Source organism: Geotrypetes seraphini, chromosome 3 (assembly GCF_902459505.1).
Source record: "Geotrypetes seraphini chromosome 3, aGeoSer1.1, whole genome shotgun sequence".
NCBI lineage: Eukaryota > Metazoa > Chordata > Amphibia > Gymnophiona > Dermophiidae > Geotrypetes > Geotrypetes seraphini.
In genome coordinates this window covers 276,231,845-276,258,000 of record NC_047086.1, presented here as the reverse complement: position 1 = coordinate 276,258,000, position 26,156 = coordinate 276,231,845, and the positions used below count along the sequence as shown (strand labels likewise).

Below are 26,156 nucleotides of genomic sequence, written 5' to 3'. Positions count from 1 at the left end.
TGGGATGGAGGGAGAGTTGGCAATTTAGGAGAACAGATATTGCAAAACTGACTGGCCAAACTGGCCGTCACACCTGGAGAAAGCATCCAGACAGTAGTGAGAGGTGAACGTATGAACCGAGGACCAAGTGGCAGCCTTACAGATTTCCTCAATGGGAGTGGAGTGGAGGAAAGCAACAGACGCCGCCATCGCCTTGACCTTGTGGCCTGTGACTCGACCTGGCAGTGAGAGACCAGCATGAGCATAACAGAAAGAAATACAAGCGACCAACCAGTTAGAAATGGTCCGCTTAGAGACAGAGCGACCCAAGCGATTAGGATCGAAATAAAGGAACAGCTGGAAAGCAAAACGATGAGGAGCGGTGTGCTTCAAGTAGAAGGCTAGCGCACGCTTACAATCAAGAGAATGTAGAGCCACTTCCCCAGGGTGAGAATGGGGCCTCGGGAAAAACACAGGAAGAACAATAGATTGGTTAATGTGAAAATCAGAAACAATCTTAGGCAAGAACTTAGGATGGGTACAGAGAACCACCTTATCGTGATGGAAGACAGTGAAAGGTGGGTCCGCTACCAAGGCTTGAAGCTCACTGACCCGACAGGCAGAAGTGAGAGCAAAAAGAAACACAACTTTCCAAGTAAGATACTTTAAGTGAACCCACGCTAGTGGTTCGAACGGGGGTTTCATCAATTGAGCAAGGACCACGTTAAGATCCCAAACCACCGAAGGAGGTTTGAGTGGCGGATGAACGTGGAAAAGTCCTTTCATGAAGCGGGAAACCACAGGATGAACAGAGATAGGCTTCCCGTCAATCGGCTGATGAAAAGCAGCAATGGCACTAAGGTGGACTCGAACCGAAGAGGACTTGAGCCCAGCGCCAGACAAGTGCAACAGATAATCCAGCTGACAAGGAGGCAGTGTAACAGATAATCCAGCTGCCGAGTAGCACACCAGGAAGAAAAGCGGGACCAGTTCTGAAGGTAACATTGGCGAGTGGACTCCTTCCAAGACTCCTCCAGAACATCCAGCAAAGGCTGGGAGAACTAAAACGAGGGCATTAAGTCTCAAGGAACCAAGCTGTTAAGTGCAGAGACTTCAGGTTGGGATGAAGCAGAGAACTTCGACTGTGTAAGCAGAGAAGGAAAAATAGGCAGAGGAAGAAGCTCCCTGGAACTGAGTTGTAACAGAAGGGAGAACCAAGGTTGTCGGGGCCACCAAGGAGCTATTAGAATCATGGTGGCAAGCGAATATTTGAGCTTGACGAGAGTCTTCAGAATCAGAGGGAACGGAGGGAACGCTTACAGAAACTCGTTCGTCCAATCCAGAAGCAAGGCTTCTGCCTCGATCCTGAGAGGAGTGTAAACCCTGGAGCAGAAGCGGGACAACTTGTGATTGAGGGGGGACGCAAATAGATCGACGTCTGGAGTCCCCCAACGAGCAAACACCTGACGCAGGGTCACGGAGTGGAGGGACCACTTGTGAGGATGCAGCAGACGACTCAACTTGTCCGCCAGACAGTTCCGCTGGCCCTGAATGTAGACCGCCCAAATGAATATGTTGTGGCAGATGGCCCAATCCCAGAGCCGCATCGCCTCCTGGCACAGGGACATGGACCCTGTGTCCCCCTGTTTGTTGATATAATACATGGTGACCTGGTTGTCCGTGCGAATTAGCACCACCCGGTTGCGAAGAAGGTGACAAAAGGCTTTCAGAGCAAGAAAAATCGCCCGAAGCTCCAGAAGATTGATGTGATAAAGGTGGTCGGCATGGGACCAATGACCCTGGGTGCGCAGACTGTCCAGATGAGCCCCCCAAGCATAGGAGGACCTTTTGCGGAGGAGGAGCATGGAACAGAAAACCTCTGGAGAGATTGGAAGAGAGCATCCACCAACGGAGAGACCTCCTCAACAAAGGAGTCATGACAATGCGTCAGAAGAGAGAATCCCAATCTTGATTCCATTGGGACACCAGAGTCTATTGAGGAACACGGAGGTGAAGTCTGGCAAAAGGAGTCACGTGAACCGTGAAGGCCATGTGACCTAGGAGAAACATCATGTTGGGGCAGTTCAGGGAGGATGGGGGACATTTTGTACCTTGGGTTTGGTGGAATTTGGGTGTATGCATGTGGTAAGCAGTTGTTTATAGGCTTGGTGTGTATGGCTGGGGGGGACGGGTTTTCTCTGTTGCAATTGCCTTTAAATATTGTTGGGATATGTTATAACAGATGTATCAGGGTTCTTGTGGGGCTTGTGAGGGGTTACATGATACTATTCCTCCATGTCCTGATTCATCTCTGGTATCCTCCAAGTCCTGATTCATCTCTGGTAGGGCGGGGTTAAGGTTCTAGGGGCTCTAGGATGCTTGGGGCAGCCCTGGGTTGTCCCTAGGGACACAGGTGTTTATGGGGAGTATGAGGATTATTTCTACGGGGGGAAGGAGGATGGGGACGGTTGGGTATGGGCATGGGGTAGGTGGTTGCTCTTTTTTTCTTGTTTAAAGGGTTTACTGCACTTTATTTTTTTGGTTTTTGTTTTGTCTTTCGTTTTGGTTTTGAGGTCTGGCTGGGGGGAGGCCATCCTGGGGTTTGCAGCCCCTCTTTTGGGCTTTGGGTGAATTTGTTCGCCGCTCTAATGAGGTTGTGGAATTGGTAGAGCTGTAGGCTGGGACGGCCCTCCTTCCTTCTCTGTTGTCATTGATTGCATTAAAGCTCTTGGTTTTTCAGGTCTCCAATGGTTAAACTAATTTCTTGGAATGTTAATGGGGTTACTTCCCCTGTTAAGCGACAAAAGATACTACAGACCTGGAATTGCCACAAGGTGGATATTGCCTTTTTTTACAGGAGATGTACTTGACCTCTCTGGAACATGATAAATTTGCTCGCTGGTGGGTTGGGCGGGTGCTGGGGACTAAGGCGTTAAGGCAGAAAAACAGGGGTCTAAATATCACTGTTCCCTCTAAGCTGAGCAGGAGTCCTCCACCCACAGTCTCACCAATAGAGGGTGCTGTTTTACTGTCACATTTTTCAATTGTGAGGGACATGCAAGTTCTGCAGGACTCCAGGGAACATACCTGTCCTTAGCGACTGAAAATATTCCACCCCCTAGTGGTAGCAATGCAGCTGGAGGACACCTGCTCAGCTTAGAGGGAACACACTTTTTCATCCAGAAAACCTTGGATGTGACAGTGAATGGAGTGCATGCAGACCCTTCTGGCTGGTTTGTCTTAGGTCATATAGTTTTACACAGAAAATCTTTGCTTCTCTGTAATATTTAAGTGCCGAATGTCTATGACAAGGCTTTTTACAATACTTTATTCAAGGCATTGAGTAAATACCCTAACATGCCTTGGGTGCTGGGGGGTGATTTTAATCTTGTCCACGATCCTACTGTTGACAAGTCCGATCCCCGCCCACAGGAGCGCATGGACTCTTCTAGGGGTATTCCCTACCTTTGCTCATCCTTAGATCTTGTGGACGTGTGGCGCACTCTCCACCCTGGGGAGCATGATTACACTCACCTATCCCACGTTCATGGCACCCAATCTCGGATAGACTACTGGCTTTTGCCTACTAATTTTTTTATCCTCTGAAAACGCAGCAGGGATTGGTCCATATTACGTTTCTGATCATGCCTTTATTTGGTGCACTTTCACTGTGGGGTCGGGTGGTGGTGGCATTCATCGGTGGCATTTTCCTCCGGCTTTATATAAGGATTCTGGGTTTCTCAATCATTTACTTCAGAAATGGAAGGATTCTTAGCTACACAATGGTGCCCATTAGGATGATCCTGTGTTATATTGGGATGCGGCTAAAGCAGTGATGCGAGGCGAGATTATTGCCTATGCTAGTTTCAAAAAAAGGCTCGAGATAGAGAGATTCTACGCCTGGAGAGCAAGGTTCGTGTGGACAGGATGTGGTATGCATGTGATCCCACCCCTTCCCGCAGGAGAACTCTGTTGGCCTCCCAAGCCTCCTTAAATGAGTTGGTGCAGGCCTGGACTGCCCGCTCGCTTCAATATTTTAAACATCAATTTTATTTACACGGTAATAAGGGAGGGCGGCTTTTAACTAACTTGGTGCACACTTCGGATTGCCCTCGGCGAGTGCTCCGGGTGAAAGGGAAGGGGTGGGACCGGTTTGTACTGACGAAGCGATTGTGAAGGTTTTTCTCCAGTTTTATCAGAAGCTCTATGCACATTTGGTGAACCCGGAGAGGCCGAGTGAGATGTATCTAGATAATATTCAAACTCCTTGAGTGTCTGCTCATCATCCATAGATGTTAAATGCTCCTATCTCAGCTGAGGAGGTTGCTTTGGTAATCCAGTCTAGTGAGCTTTGGAAAGCACCAGGACCTGATGGTTTTGCCGCAGAGTTTTATATATTGCTTTCCATGGAAATTACTCTGGTGCTGACCTCCACCTTTAATGCCTATGTTGACCGGGGGTTTTTGCCCCTAACTTTGCTTGATGCTCACATTGTGGTGCTCTTGAAACCGGGGCGGGATCCCACCTTGCCAAGCTCCTACCGGCCTATCTCCCTTCTTAATACTGAGGCCAAATTCTTCGCTAAGATCTTGGCCAACCGGATGGCCCATATTCTTCCTGATCTTATCGCTGACCCTCAGGTAGGCTTTGTTCGCCACCATAGGGTGTCGCGCAACATTTAACACATTTTAACATCTCTGAAATATGTGGCTTTGACGCAGAGAAGGCCTTCGATCAGGTCTCATGGGCATTCTTCTTTGCCACACTACGCTGTTATGGCTTTGATGGCTTTTTTTTAACGCTATTTCAGCCCTTTATGCCTCTCCTTTGGCAGCTATCTGGATTAATGGGCTGCTCTCTGACCCTTTTGAAATTCAGCAGGGTACTAGGCAGGGCTGTCCTTTATCCCCCTTTTGTTTGTTCTTACCTTGGATCCTTTAGTACTGAGATAGATGACAGAAGCCTATGGGAGACGTTTACAGGTTGTGAGACCTATTCCTACATTTTGCTGAAGTTGCTGAAGTCATGGGCTTGTGCAAACTGGTTTCAGTTCAGATGCTGAGATGCTAATGTGTGGCATGTGAGTGTGTGGATTTCTTGCTGTGAAGTTTCTCAAGGACACCAACCAGTGCTGGAAAGACAATGAGCTATTTAACAGCGCTGAAAGAAAAAAGTGCCAGTCAGCAGAACACTCCATCCGGGAACCTAAGAACTGATAAAGCGATGCCAGGCTAATGCGCTCAGGCACTGATGTATCTGTGTGAAGAATGGAAACTTCAAGAAAAAGAAAGTTCTAGAAGCTATGCCTTTCCAGGGCCCCCCAGGGAAGAATGGAGGCGTGGACTAGGAGAGGGTTAGATACGTATTTGGTCTCTCCAATAGGGTGATACATATTCCCAGCCAGGGGAAGGGTCTGAGACACAGATACTTTCTTTATAAAACCCCCATGCTGTGGCAGAGTTTCTTTAGAGAGACTGCGCTATACTTACAGAAAAATGCTGGCACTGTTCGTATGAGGTTTTTTTCTCTTCATTGTATATGTCCAAACTGATTTATTTATGATTTGACAAATGCTGCTATAATACTAATTACTAGAATAAAAAGCTATTTGCTTTGGAATATACAATGTAATCTTGTGGGTTTTATTTTTATTTTGGGGTTTTTTTTTCCTCCTTCACGACAGACTCCCGGTGAGGAAAAGTAAGCAGTCTTTTACTTCAGTACGAGATGTCTTGCACAACCCTGATATTTGTGGGGTGACCATTGGTACGGTGGAATTTAAATTATTGGCACTTGCGGACGATCTTTTGGTCCATCTTACTCATCCTGTTACGGCCTTGCCTGCTTTCTTGATGGTGATGGCTTTAGGCTGAAACTCGATAAGTCTTTGGCCCCTCCTATGCTCTCAGAGGTTCGCGATGCTTGGCCGGGGGTTTTCCCGTTGAAATGGGTGGATGGGGCCTTCCAATATTTGGGTATCCAACTGACTCCCTCTGTTCTCTTCTATCAAGCAGGCTAACTTGCATTTGCTTTTTGACACTACTCGCCAACACCTGGATAATTGGAAGTTTTCCCCCCTTTCGGTACATGGTTGCATTCATCTCTTTAATATGGTTATTTTTCCTAAATGGCTTTATGTCCTGCAAATGCTGCCTATACTTCTCTTACAGAAAGATCTTCACAGGTTATATCAGCTATTATCTCGATTTATATGGGGGGGAAGGAAGCCTCGCATGGCTTTCCATTACTTGTTGGGGTCTTGGTCGAGAGGTGGTATGGGTGTTCCTGATATGCAGAAATATAATCATGCTTGCTTACTTCGTTATTTGGGGGATTGGATCTTGGAACAAGAAGACTATACCTGTTTTGATTATGAATTGGCCTTCTATTACCCCTGGAATTTATCTTCTTTGTTACATGCTCCTCCCTTCCTTCTTAATTGCACTCTAGACTTTTATTGGGCTCTCTATGCGATAGTTGGAGGGTTTTGGTACTCGGCTTGGGGGAGGGGGGGAGTCTGGGGATGTCCGATTTACTGCCTATACAAGGGAATCTTCAGGTTTTGCCCAGGCGAACTTCTGCCCCCTTTCGAAGCTGGGCCCAGTTGGGTTTGACTGTGTTGGAGCATATCCTCACTCCAGATGGTACTCTTTCCCCTTGGCATACCTTTCAACACCGAGACGGGATTCAGGCAGCTGACTTTTATACTCGTTTACAATTGGGTCATTATATGCGCGCTTTAGAGGTGGAGGGGCTACAGATGGGTTTGGAGAATAAGCTCCGTGCCTTTTTTGGCCAATTTGGGGAGGACGGCCTGTCTGTTTCAGCGTTACATCAGGCACTCTCTTGCTCTGCCCAGGTCATAGAAGTTCTTCTGCGTTCGCTGGGCTCCGGAGCTGGGCCTGTGTCCAGCGGATCTAGATATGGGTTGTCTTATTAAATGTATTCCGACCCTTTCCTCAAGCTGCTTAGGGTCAAAAAATTGAAATTGTTTGCCTTCATAAATTATATAACAATTACAAGGAAATCTTAACACAAATACTCTTATTTTAGACCCTAGAAACTGGGAGTCCAAATGTCTAAAGTAAAGTTTCAATCCAATATCGCTGTCTAGTTCAAAGGCAAAGGAAACCAGTAATGTAGGTCGAAGAGTAATCACTTGCAAAGAGGACTCCAAAAACGCAGTAAAACGCAGAGCTTCTTCTCTCCCAGCTGTACCTTCAGGGTCAACAGAACTTCTCGGAACCTGAAGGTATTGAGCTCGTGAAATAGGAGGGAGTGCCTTCCAAGGCATCCCCAAACCTGCCAACAAGTATTTCTTGAGCATATTCACAACAAAGAATAATGGAGATTTAGGAAAATTCAAAAGTCTTAGGTTAAATCGTCTTGATTGATTTTCAAGGTACTGTAAGAGTTTTGCAATATAATTTCTACTGAGGATTCACAAGTCTCCACAGCCTAGAATATAGCCCTTAAAGATTCAATTTCTTGTCCATGTTGAGTGGCAACCTGCGCTTGAACCAGTATTGCATCACAAATCAACAGTATTTTGTCTAACTTATTTTTATAGAGAAGACTGTATGCCATTAATAGCATCCCAGAGTGATGGTCATAACATCTCTTGCTTCTTTAAAACCAGAGATACCCGGGTCTTAGCTTTCATTAGATTACTCACTGTTTCCTGACCCAAGGTTTTGGAAGCAGCTGAATCAGTTGTTCTTCCTCCAGAGTAGACTCTAAACTCCCCTTTGCTCACAGGGGCTATCATCCTATACGGGTTATCCTGCATAACGCTGGTCTACTGGTGAACTTTCACCTGGGTACGGAAGAGCCATTTGTTCTACGGGGTTTAAAGACAACCCGTCCAAACTGTTGCCTGAAGTGAAAGTTCCAGGTGTGACTGAAGATGTCACCAATCTCACTGGAGCTCGGAAGTAGTAAAGAGTAGACCGTCTCATTCCCGGAGTGGATGGTGCCACCAGGTGAGGCTCCCGCACTTTTCCTCTCTTCCTCCCCATCGAAAGAATGAAAGGGAAGCAAGGTTTGGCAGGCTAGACTTGAACAAAACATAAGAATTGCCGCTGCTGGGTCAGACCAGTGGTCCATCATGCCCATCAATCCCTTAGGTAAAAGAACAGTGCCCTAACTGAGACTAGCCTTACCTGCGTACGTTCTGGTTCAGCAGGAACTTGTCTAACTTTGTCTTGAATCCCTGGAGAGTGTTTTCCCCTATAACAGCCTCCGGAAGAGAGTTCCAGTTTTCTACCACTTTCTGAGTGAAAAAGAACTTCCTTACGTTTGAACGGAATCTATCCCTTTTTAACTTTAGAGAGTGCCCTCTCGTTCTTTTTACCTTGGAGAGGGTAAACAACCTGTATTTATCTACTAAGTCTATTCCCTTCATTATCTTGAATGTTTCGATCATGTCCCCTTTCAGTCTCCTCTTTTTAAGGGAGAAGAGGCTCAGTTTCTCTAATCTCTCACTGTACGGCAACTCCTCAAGCTCCTTAACCATTTTAGTCACTCTTCTCTGGACCCTTTCGAGTAGTACTGTGTCCTTCTTCATGTACGGCGACCAGTGCTAGAAGCAGTATTCCAGGTGAGGGCATACCATGGCCTGGTACAGCTGCATGATAACCTTCTCCGATCTGTTTGTGATCCCCTTCTTAATCATTCCTAGCATTCTGTTCACTCTTTTCGTCGCTGCCACGCATTACGTGGACGGCTTCATTGACTTGTCGACCAGTAATCCCAAGTCTCTTTCCTGGGAGGTTTCTCCAAGTACTGCACCAGACATCTTGTATTTGTGAATAAGATTTTTGTTACTGACATGCATTACCTTACACTTACCCATGTTAAACCTCATTTGCCATGTCGCCACCCATTTCTTGAGCATGTTTATGTCACGTTGCAGGTCTTCACAGTCCTCCTGCGTCTTCATTACTCTGGATAACTTTGTATCGTCTGCAAATTTAATCACCTCACTCATCGTACCACTTTCCAGATTGTTTATAAATATGTTGATGAGCATGGGTCCAAGCATTGAACCCTGCGGCACTCCACTCGTGATGGTTTTCCAGTCCGAGTATTGTCCATTTACCCCGCACTCTCTGTTCCCTATCTGCCAGCCAGTTTTTAATCCACATGAGTATTTCACAGCTCGCAACCTTGCCGAATGCCTTCTGAAAATCAAGATATAAAATGTCGACCGGGTCACCCTTGTCTATCTGCCTGTTTACTCTCTCGAAGAAGTGCAGCAAGTTCATCAAGCAAGATCTTCCTTTGCTGAAGCCGTGCTGGCTGGTCCTCATCAGACTGTGTCCGTCAAGGTGATCAATGATGTGGTCTCTTATCCGCACCTCTACCATCTTTCCTGGTACCGAGGTCACAGGCATCAGTCTGTAATTTTCCAGATCTCCCCTCGAACCTTCGCCACCTTCCAGTCTTCCGGAATCCTTCCTGATTTGATTGACAGATTGGCTATTAGTTGAAGCAGTTCAGCTATAGCCCTTTCAGTTCCTTGATTACCCTCGGATGGTCCCAGGGATTTATTGTTTTTAAGCCTTTCAATCTGCCTGCTTACCTCTTCTAGACTGACCGTCAACCCTGTCAGTTTCCTGTATTCGTTTCCTGCGTATAGCCTGTTGGCTTCCGGTATGTTGTGTATATCCTCTTCGGTAAATACAGACGCATAAATGTGTTCTGTTTGTCGGCGATGGCTTTGTCCTCCTTTAGCCTTCCCTTTATTCCATGGTCATCCAACAGCCCCACTGCTTCCTTTGCAGGTTGTTTCTCCTTAATATATCGAAAGAATGGTTTGAAGTTTTTTGCCTCCTTGGCTATTTTTTCTCGTAGTCTCTTTTCGCCCCTCTTACCGCCTTATGGCACCTGCTTTTTCCAGTTTTCATCCATTTTTGACCTTTTCCATTCCTTAAATGAAGACTTCTTCTCTCTGATTGCTTCCTTCACTGCTACAGTGAACCACGCCGGCTCATTGTTCTTTTTCCTCTTGGATCCCTTGTTGATACGGGGTATATATAGATTTTGCGCCTCGGTGACTGTGTACTTAAAAAAGGTTAAAAAAGTCCCAAATCTATAAACAGTGGTTAGTGTGAGAAAACACTTTAAGTATACAGCCCTCAGATTCCTGCGCTGGTTGATAAACATATCATTCCAGCTCACAGCAGGTACAGCAGTTTTCTTTCATTGGGCTGTATACGTTTTATGTGCAATAGCTAAGTGAACCACACTCAACCAACTTATTTAAAAGCTGTATATAAAAGCAACACTTAACTATTAGCTCAGGAGTAGGGAACTCCGGTCCTCGAGAGCCGTATTCCAGTCGGGTTTTCAGAATTTCCCCAATGAATATGCATTGAAAGCAGTGCATACAAATAGATCTCATGCATTTTCATTGTGGAAAACCTGACTGGAATACGGCTTTCAAAGAGCGGACTTCCTTACCCCTGTTTTAGCTTATCACTTTGTTTAGAGCTTGAACAGCTAGCTCAACAGGACCCGTTTCGGGCAGTATCGGCTTCTTCAGGAGTCAAAAATGTTCAGGTGTGAACAGCTATGATTGTGATAAACTAGTCAAAAATCACGCTGGCATAGCTGTTCACACCTGAACATTTTTGACCCCTCAAGAAGCCGATACTGGGCGAAACAGGTCCTGTCGAGCCAACTGTTCAAGCTCTAAACAAAGCGATAAGCTAAAACATAAGTGTCGCTTTTATATACAGCTTTTAAATAAGTTGGTTGAGTGTGGTTCACTTAGATATTGCACATGAAACGTATACAGACCGATGAAAGAAAACTGTTATACCTGCTGTGAGCTGGAATGATACAATTATCAATCAGTGCAGGAATCTGAGGGCTGTATACTTAAAAGTGTTTTCCCACACTAAGAAGACAATTGAATAAAAAGTCCATTGCCTAATTCACTGTCCTTAAAAAGGGACCATGCTTGTTCTAGTATTTTTACAGTGCTTATCCTCTTCTTAATCTTCTTCCCCACCATGAGTCTCATCCCTTCGTAATTCCCTTTTCGGAAGTTCAGTGCCGTGGCCATGGCCATCGTTCTGGATCAATGTTTTGCCCCTGTGTCCAGGTTGAAGCGGATCATATTGTGATCACTGCTTCCCAGTGTCCCTTCTACTTCTACACCTTGCACCGGTCCTCATAGTCCATTTAGAATTAAGTCCAGAATTGCATTTCCTCTTGTATTTTCCTTGGCAAGTTGTTCCAGGAAGCAATCGCCTACAACATCCAGGAACTTGGTCTTCCTACCACAGCGGGAAATGCTTAGGTTACAGTATATCCCCGGATAATTGAAGTCGCCCATGATAACTGCGTTGCCTCCCTTGCAGTTGCGTTTAATCTCATCCGTCATTTCTCCATCAGTTTCTTTGGACTGCCCTGGGGGTCGGTAGTAGATGCTGATCTTCATTTCTGTTCTATTTGTTCCTGGAATTTTGGTCCATAGAGACTCTACCTTATTTTTCGTTTCCAGCGTGTTCTCTCCAGTAGACTCAATTCCTTCTTTGATCTAAAGGGCAATACCCCCACCTTTTTGACCTACTCTGTCTCTAAGGTATAGCTTGTATCCTGGTAGCACAGTGCCCTGACAATTTCCTTGTTCCACCATGTTTCTGTGATGCCGATGATATCAAGGTTATCTTTGTGTGCCATAGCTTCCAATTCCCCCATCTTATTCCTTAGACTCCTTGCGTTCGTGTACAAACACTTGAGTTTGCGGCCTGTTACTTCCTTGCATTTCCTTCACTCTTGTGTCCCTTTCAATCTGTCAGGATTTCTGCCTTGCTAATGATCTAGTGAGTCTTCCTTGCAATCTTCCTGCATGGTATCCTCTGGGTATACTGGTTCCCAAACCATCAACTCTTGGTCAACTGTCGGCTTTCCCCTTCTTTCTAGTTCAAAAACTTCTCAATTTCTCTTGATGTTGCTTGTAAGTAGCCTCATTCCGTCTCTGCTGAGGTGGAGTCCATCCTTCCTGAATATCTTGCTCTTCCTTCAGATCGTCGTCCAGTTGTGCACGAAGTGGAATCCTTCCTCACACAAATGCCTCATCCATGCTTGACTGCTTGCAGCTCTGCTCTAACACCCTTCCAATGCAGCCTTTCAGCATACCTCTACAGCGTGGCCTTTCACTATGGCACCATTTTGTAACAATTTAGGACATTCTAAGGCTGAATGGTCTATCTGTATTGACTTCCCCCAAAATCAGATCTGTTTGATATAATCTTCCATAGGCCTTTGCTGACATTGGTTAAGCCAACAGAAAATGCTGACAGTTATCAATGTATGGCTGGGCTGAAAGACAGGATATAAATCAAAATAGATAAATAATTTCATGCCTACTAACTTGAAAAATATGTTTCCTACTGCTTCTGATACATTTTGGAGGTCTGGAACTGAAGAGGGTACCTTTACACATATTTGGTGACAATGTGCCAAGCTCCAACCATTTTTGAGGGCAGTGACATATCACTTATTAACAGCATTGCTTGACCCTGTGCTGGCCATGCTCCAGAGCTGTCTACTGGGCTTCTTCAATGAGAGGAGGTCCAAATGGCACAGCCATTTAAGGTTGGGCCTTGCTGCTGCTGCTAAATGCTTGATTGCATTTCACTGGAAGAGCGCTTTGCCTTGGAAGAGTGTGTGGTTAGGGCTCTTCAGCTTGGAAAAAAGACAGCTTCAGGGGTGGGGGTGGGCAGACAGGGAGGGATCCCCGGTGGTGGTGGCTTCCGCGGGGGGTGGGGGGATAGAAGGCAGTGATCCCTAGCGGGAGGCAGGGAGGGATCCCTTGAGGGTCCCACGTACCCCCAAGGAAAAGTGTACCGTGTGATGAGAAACACTGGTATAGACAGCAAGCAGAGTACATATTTTTCTATAATAGATCAAAATATTTTGATTAATGTCTGGAATAAGATGCTGAAGTCATAACATAATTTATAAATAACAGTCTGTTCTCCGAAAACTGTCTAGAGATCATATTGACTTGGTAATATATTTTTCACACTGGGATGTCTTGTGATTCAGTAGCATGTGATAACTGAATCATTTTAGTTGCTAAGTAAAATTACTAATGAAGTATGATTAACCAGAAACCATGTGACTCGAATAGAACCAATAGAATACTGCTGAAGTAAGCAAATTTGTAATTGGATTCTAGTAAAGCAAATTGTAATCTAATTGGAAGATGCATTAACTACGTATGTTTAATAATTAATTAATTAATTAATGATGTCATTATCCCAATAAAATGGCCAGTCACCTGTATTTGGGCGAGACTTTTGGTTATCATTTTACCAGTTTAGTAAGACACCAAAACGCTCCCAAGACCTTGAATGTTTAAACTACACTTTTGTGTCTGGTAGTAATTTTTTTTCCTTGGCCTCCTCTAGAGATAGAGATAAGAACTGAGGGGTATGTAGCCTGATGATGTAGTTATTTAAACCATACAGTTTGTTGATGGTAGAGTACCTTGAAGGAACTAAGGGCTCTGCATAAGTTTTCTTCAATAGAGAGGGGGAGAGGCTAGGATAAGAGATTCTTATTTGAGGGAGATGGTTTGAGGGAATGGGGTAGCTGAACTGTATCAGTGGATGGCTGACCATTTGATTTGATGTTACTGTGTTTTTGAGTTGTCTGCTATACCATTTATTATTGCATTTAATATGAAAATAAAAGACAGAGTTCTGAATTTACTACCCTTTGAAATAGGGTAACTAGGGATATGTCAGCCTAAGGGGAGAGAGCCTAAAGCGGTCCAATACGGGATCCAAGGTATCAAAATCTGGAAGTTTGTTGGTAACCCATGGAGGCAACATCCTTGTGTTTGTGTTTCCATGTTACCTACATTTTTCCCAAGACATACTGGAAACAAGAGGAGAGGAAAACAGGAGGAGTGTGATCACTTAAGACCTCTTAACTAAGTCCCAATCCAACACAGAATTGCAGCAGACTAGGAGGGAATGTATCTTTGGCCTCCTTCCAAGAGCAGAAAAGGATACTGAAGCCACAATCCAAACAAGGATTAGAGGGCAGAGGGAGGGACTTGGCAATACCAGATTTAGTACTCCTGGTCTCCGTGGACCAGCCTTTGCTAATCTTAGAACTCTAGTTTGTTCCCAAGGAGAAAGGGAAATTAGCCTCAAAAGGACTGTTGTCTACAATGTCCCCCCAGACTTAGTTTATGCTCCACTGGGAAATGGGGCCTACAACCTTCCTGAGTTGCTACACTAGATAATATGATTGCACCATCTGCTGAAGTCAGAGATATATTGAGGAGCTGAAGGTAGCACCAAAGCACTTTTTAAAGGATAAAGAAGTCAGTGCTAGCAGAGGGACATAATCTACCCATCTGGTCTGATCTGGCACAGATGTTAAAAATGGATACTGTATAGACACCACACACCTAAGAACATATCAGCTAATTATTGTACCCTCAAAAAATTGATGAGTTCTAGTTTGTAGGATAATCCAAATGACATCTGTACATCCAGAACTTTAAAAAAAAAAACCAAAAGTGAAAGTTGATTATTTATGATCAAAGCTGATACATTTACAAAGAACATGATCCCCCATGTGATTTACATGGCCTGAATGCAGCTTGTATTAAACTACAGTGGTGATATTTAAATCAGTACAGGTTACACAGTAATGAGATGCAAAACATGCACATGCTCTCATTACATGTAAATGCCATAAAGTTACTTGCTCCATGCACAGAAAATGATGGTAAAATAACTCTAGCCCAGTGGTCTCAAACTCAAACCCTTTGCAGGGCCACATTTTGGATTTGTAGGTACTTGGAGGGCCGCAGAAAAAATAGTTAATGTCTTATTAAAGAAATGACAACTTGGCATGAGGTAAGTACCTACAAATCCAAAATGTGGATTATTTGAAATCTGAAATTATCAGAAGCAATTAAGGAAAGATTTATAAACTTTATAAATTATCAGAAGCAATTGCAACATGCAGAAAGTGAAAAACTATCAAAGTATCAACTGCAAGAGACAAGATTTTGGACCAACTATTTTGAGGCCCTGGGTATTATAAAGCTGCCTTCAGCTCTGACCTCCTCCAGCACCGGACACATGCATAAGCTGCACTGCCTCCAATGGATACCTTACGTTCTGGAACGTTGCCGCCTCACTGCTGTAACCCCACGCAAGCGCTTTCCTGCGTCTGTACGTGATTGTGAGGTGGAGTGGAAAGGACAATCGTGTACAGACGCAGGAAAGCGCTTGCGTGAGGTTACAGCAGTGAGGCGGGCAACTGCCAGAATGCAACTGCCAGACACTTAAGGCACAAGTTTTCCATAAAGAATCATTCTTATAATACCGAGGGCCTCAAAATAGTACCTGGTGGGTCACAAGTAGCCCCCGGGCCATGAGTTTGAGACCACTGCTCTAGCCTAAAGTTGGAGTTACTTTACCCTGACAGGAGTATCAAGGACTCAAAGGTGCAGGCCAATGCTCACTGCAGAAGCTTAAAGGAGTACAGTACAAATTCCCTCACCCCACTCTGAAACATATCCCTGCACCCCCAATGCAAATCCCCCATCCCACCCCCATGTCCCTACCTCTCTGGACTGCTGGTCCAGTCGTCCCAAGGAAGGAGTGATCCACAGTCACTCCTGCCCTCCTGACACCACCTGTCAAAATGGCACCCCTAGCGGCAGTCTTGCACTACTACTGCTATGGGTTCATGTTTCCTTATATGGGAACATAACTCCCTAGAAGCAGCAGCAAAACACTACTGCTAGGGGCAACATTTTACAGGAGATACCAAGAGCAACTGGGGTTTGTTCCTGCCCTTGGATCACTAGACCACAATGCCACAGGGGTACGGGTATAGAGGTGGGGTGGGAGGGATTATGGAGACTGGGAGTTTGCATCACGGGAATAGGAATGTGTTTCAAAGAAGGAGGGGAGAGGCTCCTGCCCAAGAACATCAAGCTACAGTTTTGCAACCTAATGCTCCTGGGCCACTAGAATAATACTGTTTGCAAGATGGCTCATAAGCAGCATTATTCTTTTACCACAGGATTCAGCAACTTGTGGTACTGCCTTTACCACACCTTAATTAATTCCTTCCCCCAACCCTCACAAATATTTACAACCTATGAAATTATCCCAATGTGCTTAAATATAATCCAATAACACTAAAGTAAATACTAAATAAACAGTTCTATGAATAACCAGCTATGTTACCTGTGGACTGTGTTGATTTGTTCCATGAGGATTAGTTCCCGATAGGAATTTCACTAGAACGTGAATAAGGTTTGAATCAGACACCAGCAGCTGAGCAGTACTTTCCTGAACTCCAATGGAATTGCTTGGTCCAGCTTCAAGAACACAAACGCACAATCAGAACTTAAGTTATGAATATCTTAAATTTACAGGTTTGTTTAGTTGTAGACACACTGATAGCAGAAGCCTGTTAGTTTTGTAACATAGTAAATCCAGATCTGATTCATTTGCATGTTTCCAAATATGACTGGTCTAATACTAAATAGCAGCAATATTGAATGTTTATTTGTATTTACAGATAGATTGATTGTTGGAACAAAATAATCATGAATAAAAATGATGACCAAATATGGGCATGGCTGGGTAGCTTCATACTTACTGCATTGTGCAAATGTACAAAAAATGACTCAGGATTTAAAGAGAGTTTGGGGATTTAAACTTTCCTACACAGATTGCCTGAAATCAATCATGCATTACTACTGTGATTTTCCCTGTTCTCAATGCTGCACTTCAACTAATTTCCACTTTATTCTTCATTTTCTTTTATTTGTACCACTCCACCAACTAGGAGATAACCACAAAGATTTTTTTTTTTGTTCAACCCTTGAAAAGACTTGCATCTATTGGAACTGGACAAACCTTCTGCAATCAAACATACTCAGTAAACTACTGCATTACTGAAGACCCTTCAAAAATATTGACGAAAAGATACAATTTGTGCTTGTCTCTTAACCATATTTCTTTATTCACATTTATTTACTGAAATGTATTAATCACCTTTATGAACCGATTCACCCAATGCAGTGTTTCTTCAAAGGTGAATCGTAAATCAATGCAGCTTGATAAATATTTTTACAGCATAGTGAGATTTTTACACTGCTTTAGAAACATAGAGGCAGATAAAGGCCAAATGGCCCATCCAGTCTGCCCATTATCTCTTCTTCTCTCTAAGAGATCCCATGTGCCTATTCCATGCTTTCTTGAATTTAGACAAGAATGCACATAGAGCTTGCTTTTGCCTCCGTGCAAAGTTTACCCAGAAGATATAGCTCCCACGAAACTCACAATTTAGTTGCATGTTTGTCATGAGAGTGAGGCTATGAAGCACAAGGCACCATGTCCGCAGTAATGTGTTTGGATACCAAGCCAGCACCGTTAGAAAGCTAGTCAGAGAGGCTAGAAAGAAAGAACACACAGTGAATGATAGTATCACACAGTAAAAAGGATAGGAAACCATTCATAGATTTTAATATATTTCTAACATTTCACTCCAAAATTAGCTTGTTCTGATGAGAAAAAAAATTCAAAGTAAAAAACCTAAGATAACATGGTATATCAATGTTGTCCACTGAGATGCATCAATAACATGAAGTAAGATTTTTTTGTTTAAAAAGAGATTAGTTTTTTACCTTGATAATATCCTTTCCAGTAGATAGGGATATTATGCGGAATCATAAGGTTATCCATCTGTGCTTGTGAGTATATTGCAGACGATGTTAATCACAGTTTTTTAACTTCTCCATGGTCTCTGCTGCCCCCTTCAGTTCATATCAAAGTTGGCCACAGTTCTACAGAAAACGAGAAGGAGAGATACAGGAAAATCCCTGAAACCAGTTGTCTGATCTGCTCAGATGAAGTTAAAAAATTCAATGAAGAAATAACAAAGTGGGCTGTTATTGAGAAAGACATGGAGAAGCAACTGCTTGCCCTGGATCGGTAGCATGGTATATGGTTTTGGCCAGGTACTAGTGACCTGGATTGGCCACCATGAGAACGGGCTACTAGACTTGATGGACCATTGGTCTGACCCAATGTCTTAGTTCTTAGTTAAAATGTTAAACCTCTGAGAGGAACAATGGATTTTAAAAACAGACAGTCTGAACATATATGGAGCTCAACCATTCCTCCCTTGTAATCCTATATACAGTCTCTTTCTAATCCAATAGTTTGACTGACAGTGAAATCTTAGCTATGGAGTCAACCATTAAGTTTGATTCAGAAAACAGGCACATTAGATAAATTGCTGGGCCGGGGGTTAAGCATATCATCTCTATCTACTGGAAAATATATTATTACGGTAAGAACCTAATCTCTTTTTCTAGTGCAACGGGTATGGTATGCTGAACAACAGGGACGTACCTAAGCAGTCCCCAAACTCTTGGGTGGGATAAATGACCTTGCTCATAGTACTGAGGGCCTGAAAGTGGCACTCTCAAGTGCTGCTATGTCTACCCTGTAGAATTTAATGAACGTATAAAGGGAGGACGAGGTTGTTGATCTACCAATCTCCTCAGGTAGAACTTCGAAAGCTTCCACCCAAGAGGAAGTCACTCCTCTTGTCAAATACGCTTTCAATGAAAGAAGCGGTTGTTTGCCGCAACTGATGTATAGAGATGGTGGCCTTGGAAGTGTGTCTGCTTCAACTTGCTTGATTGGTTAACATGAAAAGATGATCTGAGAGACAAAACTCAATAGTCACCTCCAGGTAATGCAACAGAACTCTCTGGACATCCAAAACCTGTAAGACCTTGTCTTTCTTCTTGGAAATGCTGGCAGTCTAACCTCTTGATTGACATGAAATGCTGAGACAACTTTCGGTAAGAAGGAGGGACGGCTACCTGCAATTCTGAGACTGCAATTCTGAGACGGCTGCCTGTAATTCTGAGACTGTTCTAGCAGAAGTAATTGCTTCCATGAAGACCAATAGATCCATGAGAGAGGCTTCCTCTAAGGGCTCCTAAAGAGCGCTGCTGAATCCTTCTAAGACTACATTAAAATTCCATGATGCAAATGGATCTCAGATCGGCAGCCTTAGCCTCAGGGCACCTTTCAAGAGCCTGACTGTGGGTTTGGATGGGCCGATAGCCGTATCACGACAACCCTTCTACTTGAACTTTGCCAATCCCTTGTCAAGGATCTCTTGGAGAAACACCAGTACTAAAGAGATTAGGGCTTTGTCCGGCTCTAACTTTTCTCTGCTGCACCAGTGCTAAAGCATCTCCACGCCTTAGCATATGCTGAAACAATCGATGGCTTTTTGGTTCCAAGGAGAGCAGTAATGACTACTTCTGAATATCCTTTTTGGACTAACACTGAACGTTCAAGAGCTGTACAATAAGCTAAAGCACCCCAGATTTTCTATCAGCCCTTAAGAGAGCAAGTCTGGGTGCTCCTGGAATCTAAGACTTTGCTCCTTCTGCAAGCATACAAGATCCTTGTACCACGGGTACCTGGACCAATCTGGTGCTATTAGGACTACTGTTCCTGAGTGATCTGCTATTTGGCGGATCACCTGGACTATCATGTGCCAGGGTGGGAACACATACGGTAGCCCGGTCTCTGGTCATGGTCTTCTGGGTTTGCATCTTTGGCTGAAGAACAGGACAAACATTTTGCTCTTTGTACTTGCCATGAGGTTGAACATCAGATAACCCCATCATCACATAATGGCCTGGAATGCTTTCAGGGGCAATGACCACTCTCCCGAGTCTAAAGTCTACCTGTCGAGATAATGCACTTGAATACTGTATACACCCACCACAGAGATCGCCTGCAGGTGAGTTTTGGCTTAACAGAGCGCTCCTGGTGCTTCCCTGTCTCTTGACATAGAGCACTGCACTGGCAATGCCATAGAAAACTGACTGCTTTGCCCTCCAGCAAAGACTGCAATTGTTGCAGTGCCAAACGGCACACAGTTCCATCCTGCTGATAGACCATTTCCGCTGAGAAAGATTACATTGTCCTTGAACTGGGTGACCACTGCAATAAGCTCCCAGCCAAACAAGTTGGCATCCGTCATTAGGATAACGCAGAAATTGAACCGGAGCAGAATTCCTTTTGCTAGACGCTGTGGGTGGAGCCACCAGCTCATGCTGCTTCAGCCTGCCACTGTGAAAGGGAGTGGAATTTGGAGGGAGTCTGAGGTGACCAGTGAGAAACAACTTGTCCTGGAGAGGACGCATATGTGCCTTCACCTGGGGCACCACTTCTATCGTGGCCATTGACCAAAGAACCTGAAGGTAATACCATGGAGAAGATACTAGCTTGGTCAACAGATCTGTGACCATGAAGCTTCTGTTTACATCTTCTGGAAGTTGAATAAGACCAAAAGATATTCCAAGGACTGTGTCAGAACCAGATGGCTCTTTCAAAAGTTCACAATCTAGCCCAGACTCTGCAACATCTCCACAACTGCCACTACTACTTTTTCTCCTTCTGTTCGGGACGGTTCTCTGATGAGCCAATCATCTATGTACGGATGTACTTGTCAATCCGCTCTGTGGAGATGAGCAACCACTACCACCAAAACATTAGTGAAATTTCAGAGTGCCATTGCCAGCCCCAAGGGAATTGCTGAGAATTGGTAATGATTCGCCAACACATCTCAGGAATCTCAGGAACTTTCTATGCTCTGGGAAGATTGGAATATGAAGATAAGCTTCATCAAATACAAAGTGACCAGAAAGTCTCCTGTCTCTAAAGCTGCGATAAAGGACCGAATGGTCTCCATTCGGAACTGAGGAACTCTCAGGGCCATATTGACATATTTGAGATCCAGGGTGGGTCTCTACTCCTCTGAGGCTTTCTTCAGCACAACAAAGTATATTGAGTATCTACTAGAGCCCAAATCCTCTGAAGTAACGGATTCCATGGTTTGAATATGTATCAATCTTCGTAACGTTGCTCAGACTTTTTCCACCTTCTCTGGCCATCCTGTTGGTGAATCCATAAACCAGTTGGAGAGGGCGCACAAACTCTATCTTGTAACCCTCTCTGATAATATCCAGGACCTAGTGGTCAGATGTAATGGACCTAGTAGTCAGATGTTATCTGTTCCCAGGCCTCCTCTTAGTTTGAGAGCTGATCTCCAATCTTCAGAGGAGCAACTTGAGGGCTTACACCAATGTGACTTTTTGGCTGGCACTGCAGAGCGGGAAACAGAACCTTGGTTCCTCTGATTCCTGGAGTTGTGTGCTGGGAGCTGCAAGATAGAAGCTGAAACAGCTTACAGGGAAATCCTCTGTCTCAACAAGTCTGGAAAGTGGACTGCCTGTATCTTCTGACTGCTTCTCAGTCCCAGCTGGAGACCTTAACCCCTTCAGGAGCCCAAGCGCACAAGAGGGGGGAAAAATGCAGTCAGCCCCGATTCTGGATAGACCACCATGGAGCCATGCAGCCTACACTCAAGCCCACTAGCGGATGAACCTGGGGCAAGCTATGCTTCCAAGGGAACAGTTCCTGAGCTCCTGATCTTTAAATGCAAACTGTCCAAGAGGTGCACTGCAAAGCAGCCAACCCCCTGGAAGCAGACTTTCTGCATCAGTCTGCGGTCTCCTGCAACCAGAGCTATCCTCAAAAGGGATCCTCTTCAACATGAAATCAGCAAAAAGAATGAAATTTAAAAAACCCCCAAAAAACATGAGCAGATCAGACAAGCTCCTACTGTCTCGCTTGTAGGAAGACAACTGAGGAATTGGAGGGGAGTCCAGAGATAAGGGAGGAGCAAAAGTATGCAAATGAAGCTTCCTACAAGAGATCTTGTGAGAATTAACTTACTACCTGAGGGTTCAAGAATAGAGTGGGGTTGTACAAGAAAGAGATTGATAAGGACTGGTCTATGGTGGTGATGCCCTTGAATGTGATACGCAGAGTTCAGACAAGTACTATATCTAACTGAACAAACAATGACTATACTGCACTAGAGGTGGAGTAGCACTAGAAGCTGGAAACGCTGAATGGTCGAAAAATCTTATTGAGATGTGCCTTCATTTAGACAGATCCATCATGTAGGCCCAGTGGCATAGTTTGAGGCACTAACACCTGGGGTGGAGGCACCTGGCATCTACTACCAGCAGTGGATTCTGTTAAATGAATTCTGCCCCCTACTATTTCTAGTTGTCACCAGCAGCAAACAGGGCATCCTACCTGCTTAGTCCTTTGCAAGTAGAAAGCCAAAGAAACGAAAAAACTTTTATGCCCAAAAGATTGGCAACGTAACAACCAATAGTAGTAGCTCATTTAAATTAGTTATGATATAGAGACATTTACGGCTAATTCCGATAAAGAACTTACTCCAACTTCAGATAATTTGGCTGACTTTTTCAATTCTAAAATACAAAAACTAAGGTCTAGTCCCTGTTTATCATCATTGGTGTTATACTATCTTTCAGGATTCAGATGTTCCCAGAGTAGATCTGTGTTGGCACAATTTACTGTTATTGATTGGCAAACTTTCAGTAAATTCTCTAAAAAGTATGTAAAATCATATTGCAGACTTGACAGCTGTCTGCCAAATGTCATGAAAGCTGCTCCAGTTAATTTTAAGGCCAAACTGCTACTTTGGATTAATTTTTTACTATCCAAAGGGATGATCCCAGAGGAACAGGGTCAAATTGTGATTACACCTATTAGGAAAAATATTAAAGAACCCACTAGCATTGCATCCAATTTCAGACCCCTAGCTAGCATTCCCTTGGCTATTAAGTTGAAGGAGGGGGTGGTAAATGTTGAACTTGACATACATCTAAATAGGTTCAGTATTCCGCATGACAAACAATCTGGTTTTTGGTCAGGTTTTAGTACTAAAACTATTATTGCCTCCCTGTTAGATCACTTACACTCACTTTTTAGCCAAGGTGTAAGTGCTTTAATTCTGCATCTCGATCTGAGCAGCGCCTTCGACTTGGTCGACCACACTATTCTTCTGGATTGCTTGGAATCAATTGGAATTTCGGGAGATGTCCTGAATTGGTTTTGTGGATTTCTGGGTAAAAGATCATACCAGGTGTTCAAGGATGACAATTTGTCATATTGCTGGGAAAATTCTTGTGGGGTGCCGCAGGGTTCCCCTCTCTCTCCCACTCTGTTCAACATCTATCTTGTTTCTTTGGGAAACCTGCTGCAAAGCTTAAAACTCAAGTTCTACATTTATGTCGATGACATTACTATTGTCATCCCATTAACTTGTTTGACACCAAGGTTCACAAGTCTTCTTGCATTCACCCTAAGCCAGATTGAGCTCTGGATGACGGCTTTTAAACTGAAATTAAACAAGGAAAAAAACCAAATTCTTTTTAGCACTGCCCAATGACAAATTAAACAAGGAAAAAACCCAAATTCTTTTTAGCATTGCCCAATGACAAGCTCAAAGAAACAAAGATTCATGTGAATGGTTTGGATTATAACATAGACCAATCCATAAAAATATTGGGACTAGCGTTGGATAAACATCTTACTCTGAATAAACATACCGATTTATTGATTAAGAAATGCTTTTTAGTGCTCTGGAAGCTCTGTACCATTAAGAAGTATTTTGACGAAGTTTCCTTTCATTTGTTGGTGCAATCTTCAATCTTAAGTATTTTTGACTACTGTAATATTGTATATGTAGGGGCTTGTAAGAAAATTCTTAGAAAATTAATAGTCCAGAATACTGCTGTTCACCTCATTTATGGCTTAAAAAAATGGGAGCATATTACTCCTTTCTATCAAAAATCGCACTGGCTGCCAGTGGAATCTAGAGTTATGTTTAAGTTTTCATGTATTTGCTACAAAGTAGTTTTTGGTATGTCACCAGGCTACTTGCTCCCTCATTTTTCTTTGAATCACTTTAACAAGAATACACGAAGAGTACATCTGTTTATATACCCTTCCATAAAATCTTGTCACTACAAGAGGTTCCTCGAGAGAACGTTTTCATTTCAGGCCGCCAAATTGAATACATGGCTCAGTAAAATGATGTTAGAAGCTTCTTCTTATTTAGATTTTAGAAAATTGCTAAAGGCATAACTATTCAACAGGCTGGTATCTTAACGTTCTTTGCTTTTTCAACATATCTTTCCAGTTATATTTATTTTATTCACATTTTTATTTTATCTTGATGTATTTATTAGAATTGTATGTATTGTTTTCCTGTTGTTAGCCGCTTAGAACCTTCCCGGTATGGTGGCATATAAATTTATTATTATTATTATAGTACAGAGTATGAAGAGCTATTTCTCCAGGATGAAAATGAGGCTTTGGAAAAAAACACTGGAAGAACAATGGATTGATTGAGATGAAATTCTGAAACCACTTTAGGTAAGAATTTAGGATGAGTACAGAGGACCACCTTGTCATGATGGAATACTGTGAAAGGTGGGTCCGCTACTAAAGCTTGTAGCTCACTGACTCTGCGAGCAGACGTGAGAGCAATGAGAAAAACCACTTTCCAAGTGAGATATTTTAGATGAGCCGAAGACATTGGTTCAAATGGAGGTTTCAGCAACTGATCAAGAACAACACTGAGATCCCAGGTTTGAGAGGTGGCTTGACATTGAAAAGTCCTTTCATAAATCTAGAAACCATAGGAAGAGCAGATAAAGGTTTCTCATCCAAGGGCTAATGAAAAGCAGCAATTGATTTGACACCTGATTGAAATAAATGCAACAGGTAAATTCAGAACTGAAGACAAGGAGGTAGATTGAGGCTTCTTGTGATGAAGAGTGCACCACGCAGAAAACCTAGTCCATTTCTGGTTGTAACATTGCCTAGTGGTAGGCTTCCTGGAGTCTGAGGTTTACGCTGCCGTTGTTGCTGCTGTGGCTTTTTAGGAGGCAGCCTTGAATAAGGTGCTGCCTTTTGAGGATAATGCCTCTGGTAAGATGGAGGAGGCCTATAACCAGATGGAGGAGGCCTATAACCTTTAGCTGCGGCTTGGGCCTGATGGAGGCAAAGCTTTGTAGCTCTGGAGCTGTTGACCTTCTGCCGTGGTCCCGCCCCTCCTCTGATGTCAGAGGCAGGATCGCAGCACAGGGAAGACAGCTCCTGAGGCCTATGGCAACCTGTAAGGATCACTAAAGTACCTGCGATCCTTTCTGCAGGCTGCTCTCTGCTGCAATCAGGTAAAGGGAGGGGGGAGGCCATGGGGGAAGCCGGACACTGCAGCACTTCCCGACTGAACCTCCCCCTCTAAAGCAGGAGCGGCAGCACCGGACAGCAAGAGGCAGCACTGCCGATCCTGCTTTAGGGGATGAGGGGGGAGGATCAGACAATGAATCGGGAGGCCGATTTTTGGGGGTTTTGAATCGATTCACCCGAAATGAATCGGTGAATCGATTTCAATTGTGAATCGGGCAGCACTAATCTGGTACTCCTTTTATGAATTCTGTTTCTTATATTTCTTGTCACACAGAAGGACTCCTGATGTAGACTTTTAGCTGAAACATGGTCTGTGTTGAGTCAAACGATGTGCCCAATGCTTTTCTACATATATTACACTATTTGCTGCTAATAAAGTGTGGTTCATTTGAAGACCAGGCATACTCTGCTTCTGTTTTGGATTTCCTTTAATTCATCATCAGAGGTGAACCTGCAATCTCACAGCATCTCCTTCAGTAGACCAAAGATATGAATCTCTAGGCGCCAGATCCGGGCTGTAAGGAGGATGTGGAAGATGTTCAAACCCAAGCTGTTGCACTGTCTCTTCTGTCACTGCTGCTGTATGAGGATATGCATTATCATGGTGTAGCAATTCTGTATTGGGTAACATTCCTCTTCTTTTGCTATGAATTGCAGGTTTAAGCTCATTTTGCAGCAATGCACAGTAATTTTCACTGATCACCGTTTGCCCATGTGCTTAGAAATGCATCAGAATAAGCTTCTTAACAAACTAGAAGAGTGGGCGAAGAGATGGCAGATGAAGTTTAATGTAAAGTCTTGCATGTAGGAAACAGAAACCCGAAGTACAGTTATACGATGGGAGGGCTGGTAATGGGTAAAAGTACCCAAGAAAAGGACTTGGGGGTAATAGTGGACAACACAATGAAGCCGTTGGCACAGTGCGCAGCGGCCTCTAAGAAGGCGAATAGAATGCTGGGTACTATCAAGAAAGGTATTACAACCAGAACGAAAGAAGTT

General features: G+C 43.8%; 1 protein-coding gene across 4 annotated transcripts in view; it reads right to left on the bottom strand.

Annotated features, from left to right (window-relative positions):
* BIRC6 (baculoviral IAP repeat containing 6) overlaps positions 1 to 26,156 on the bottom strand; it is a 1,530,571-nt gene that overhangs the window by 541,027 nt on the left and 963,388 nt on the right. For all 4 annotated transcript variants that reach the window (XM_033935681.1, XM_033935678.1, XM_033935679.1 and 1 more), the window contains 2 exons: positions 17,325 to 17,435; positions 16,221 to 16,354 (listed from right to left, as the gene is read on the bottom strand). In XM_033935681.1, coding sequence (XP_033791572.1) covers positions 16,221 to 16,354; positions 17,325 to 17,435 — 245 coding nt within the window. The remainder of the gene's footprint in view (positions 1 to 16,220; positions 16,355 to 17,324; positions 17,436 to 26,156) is intronic.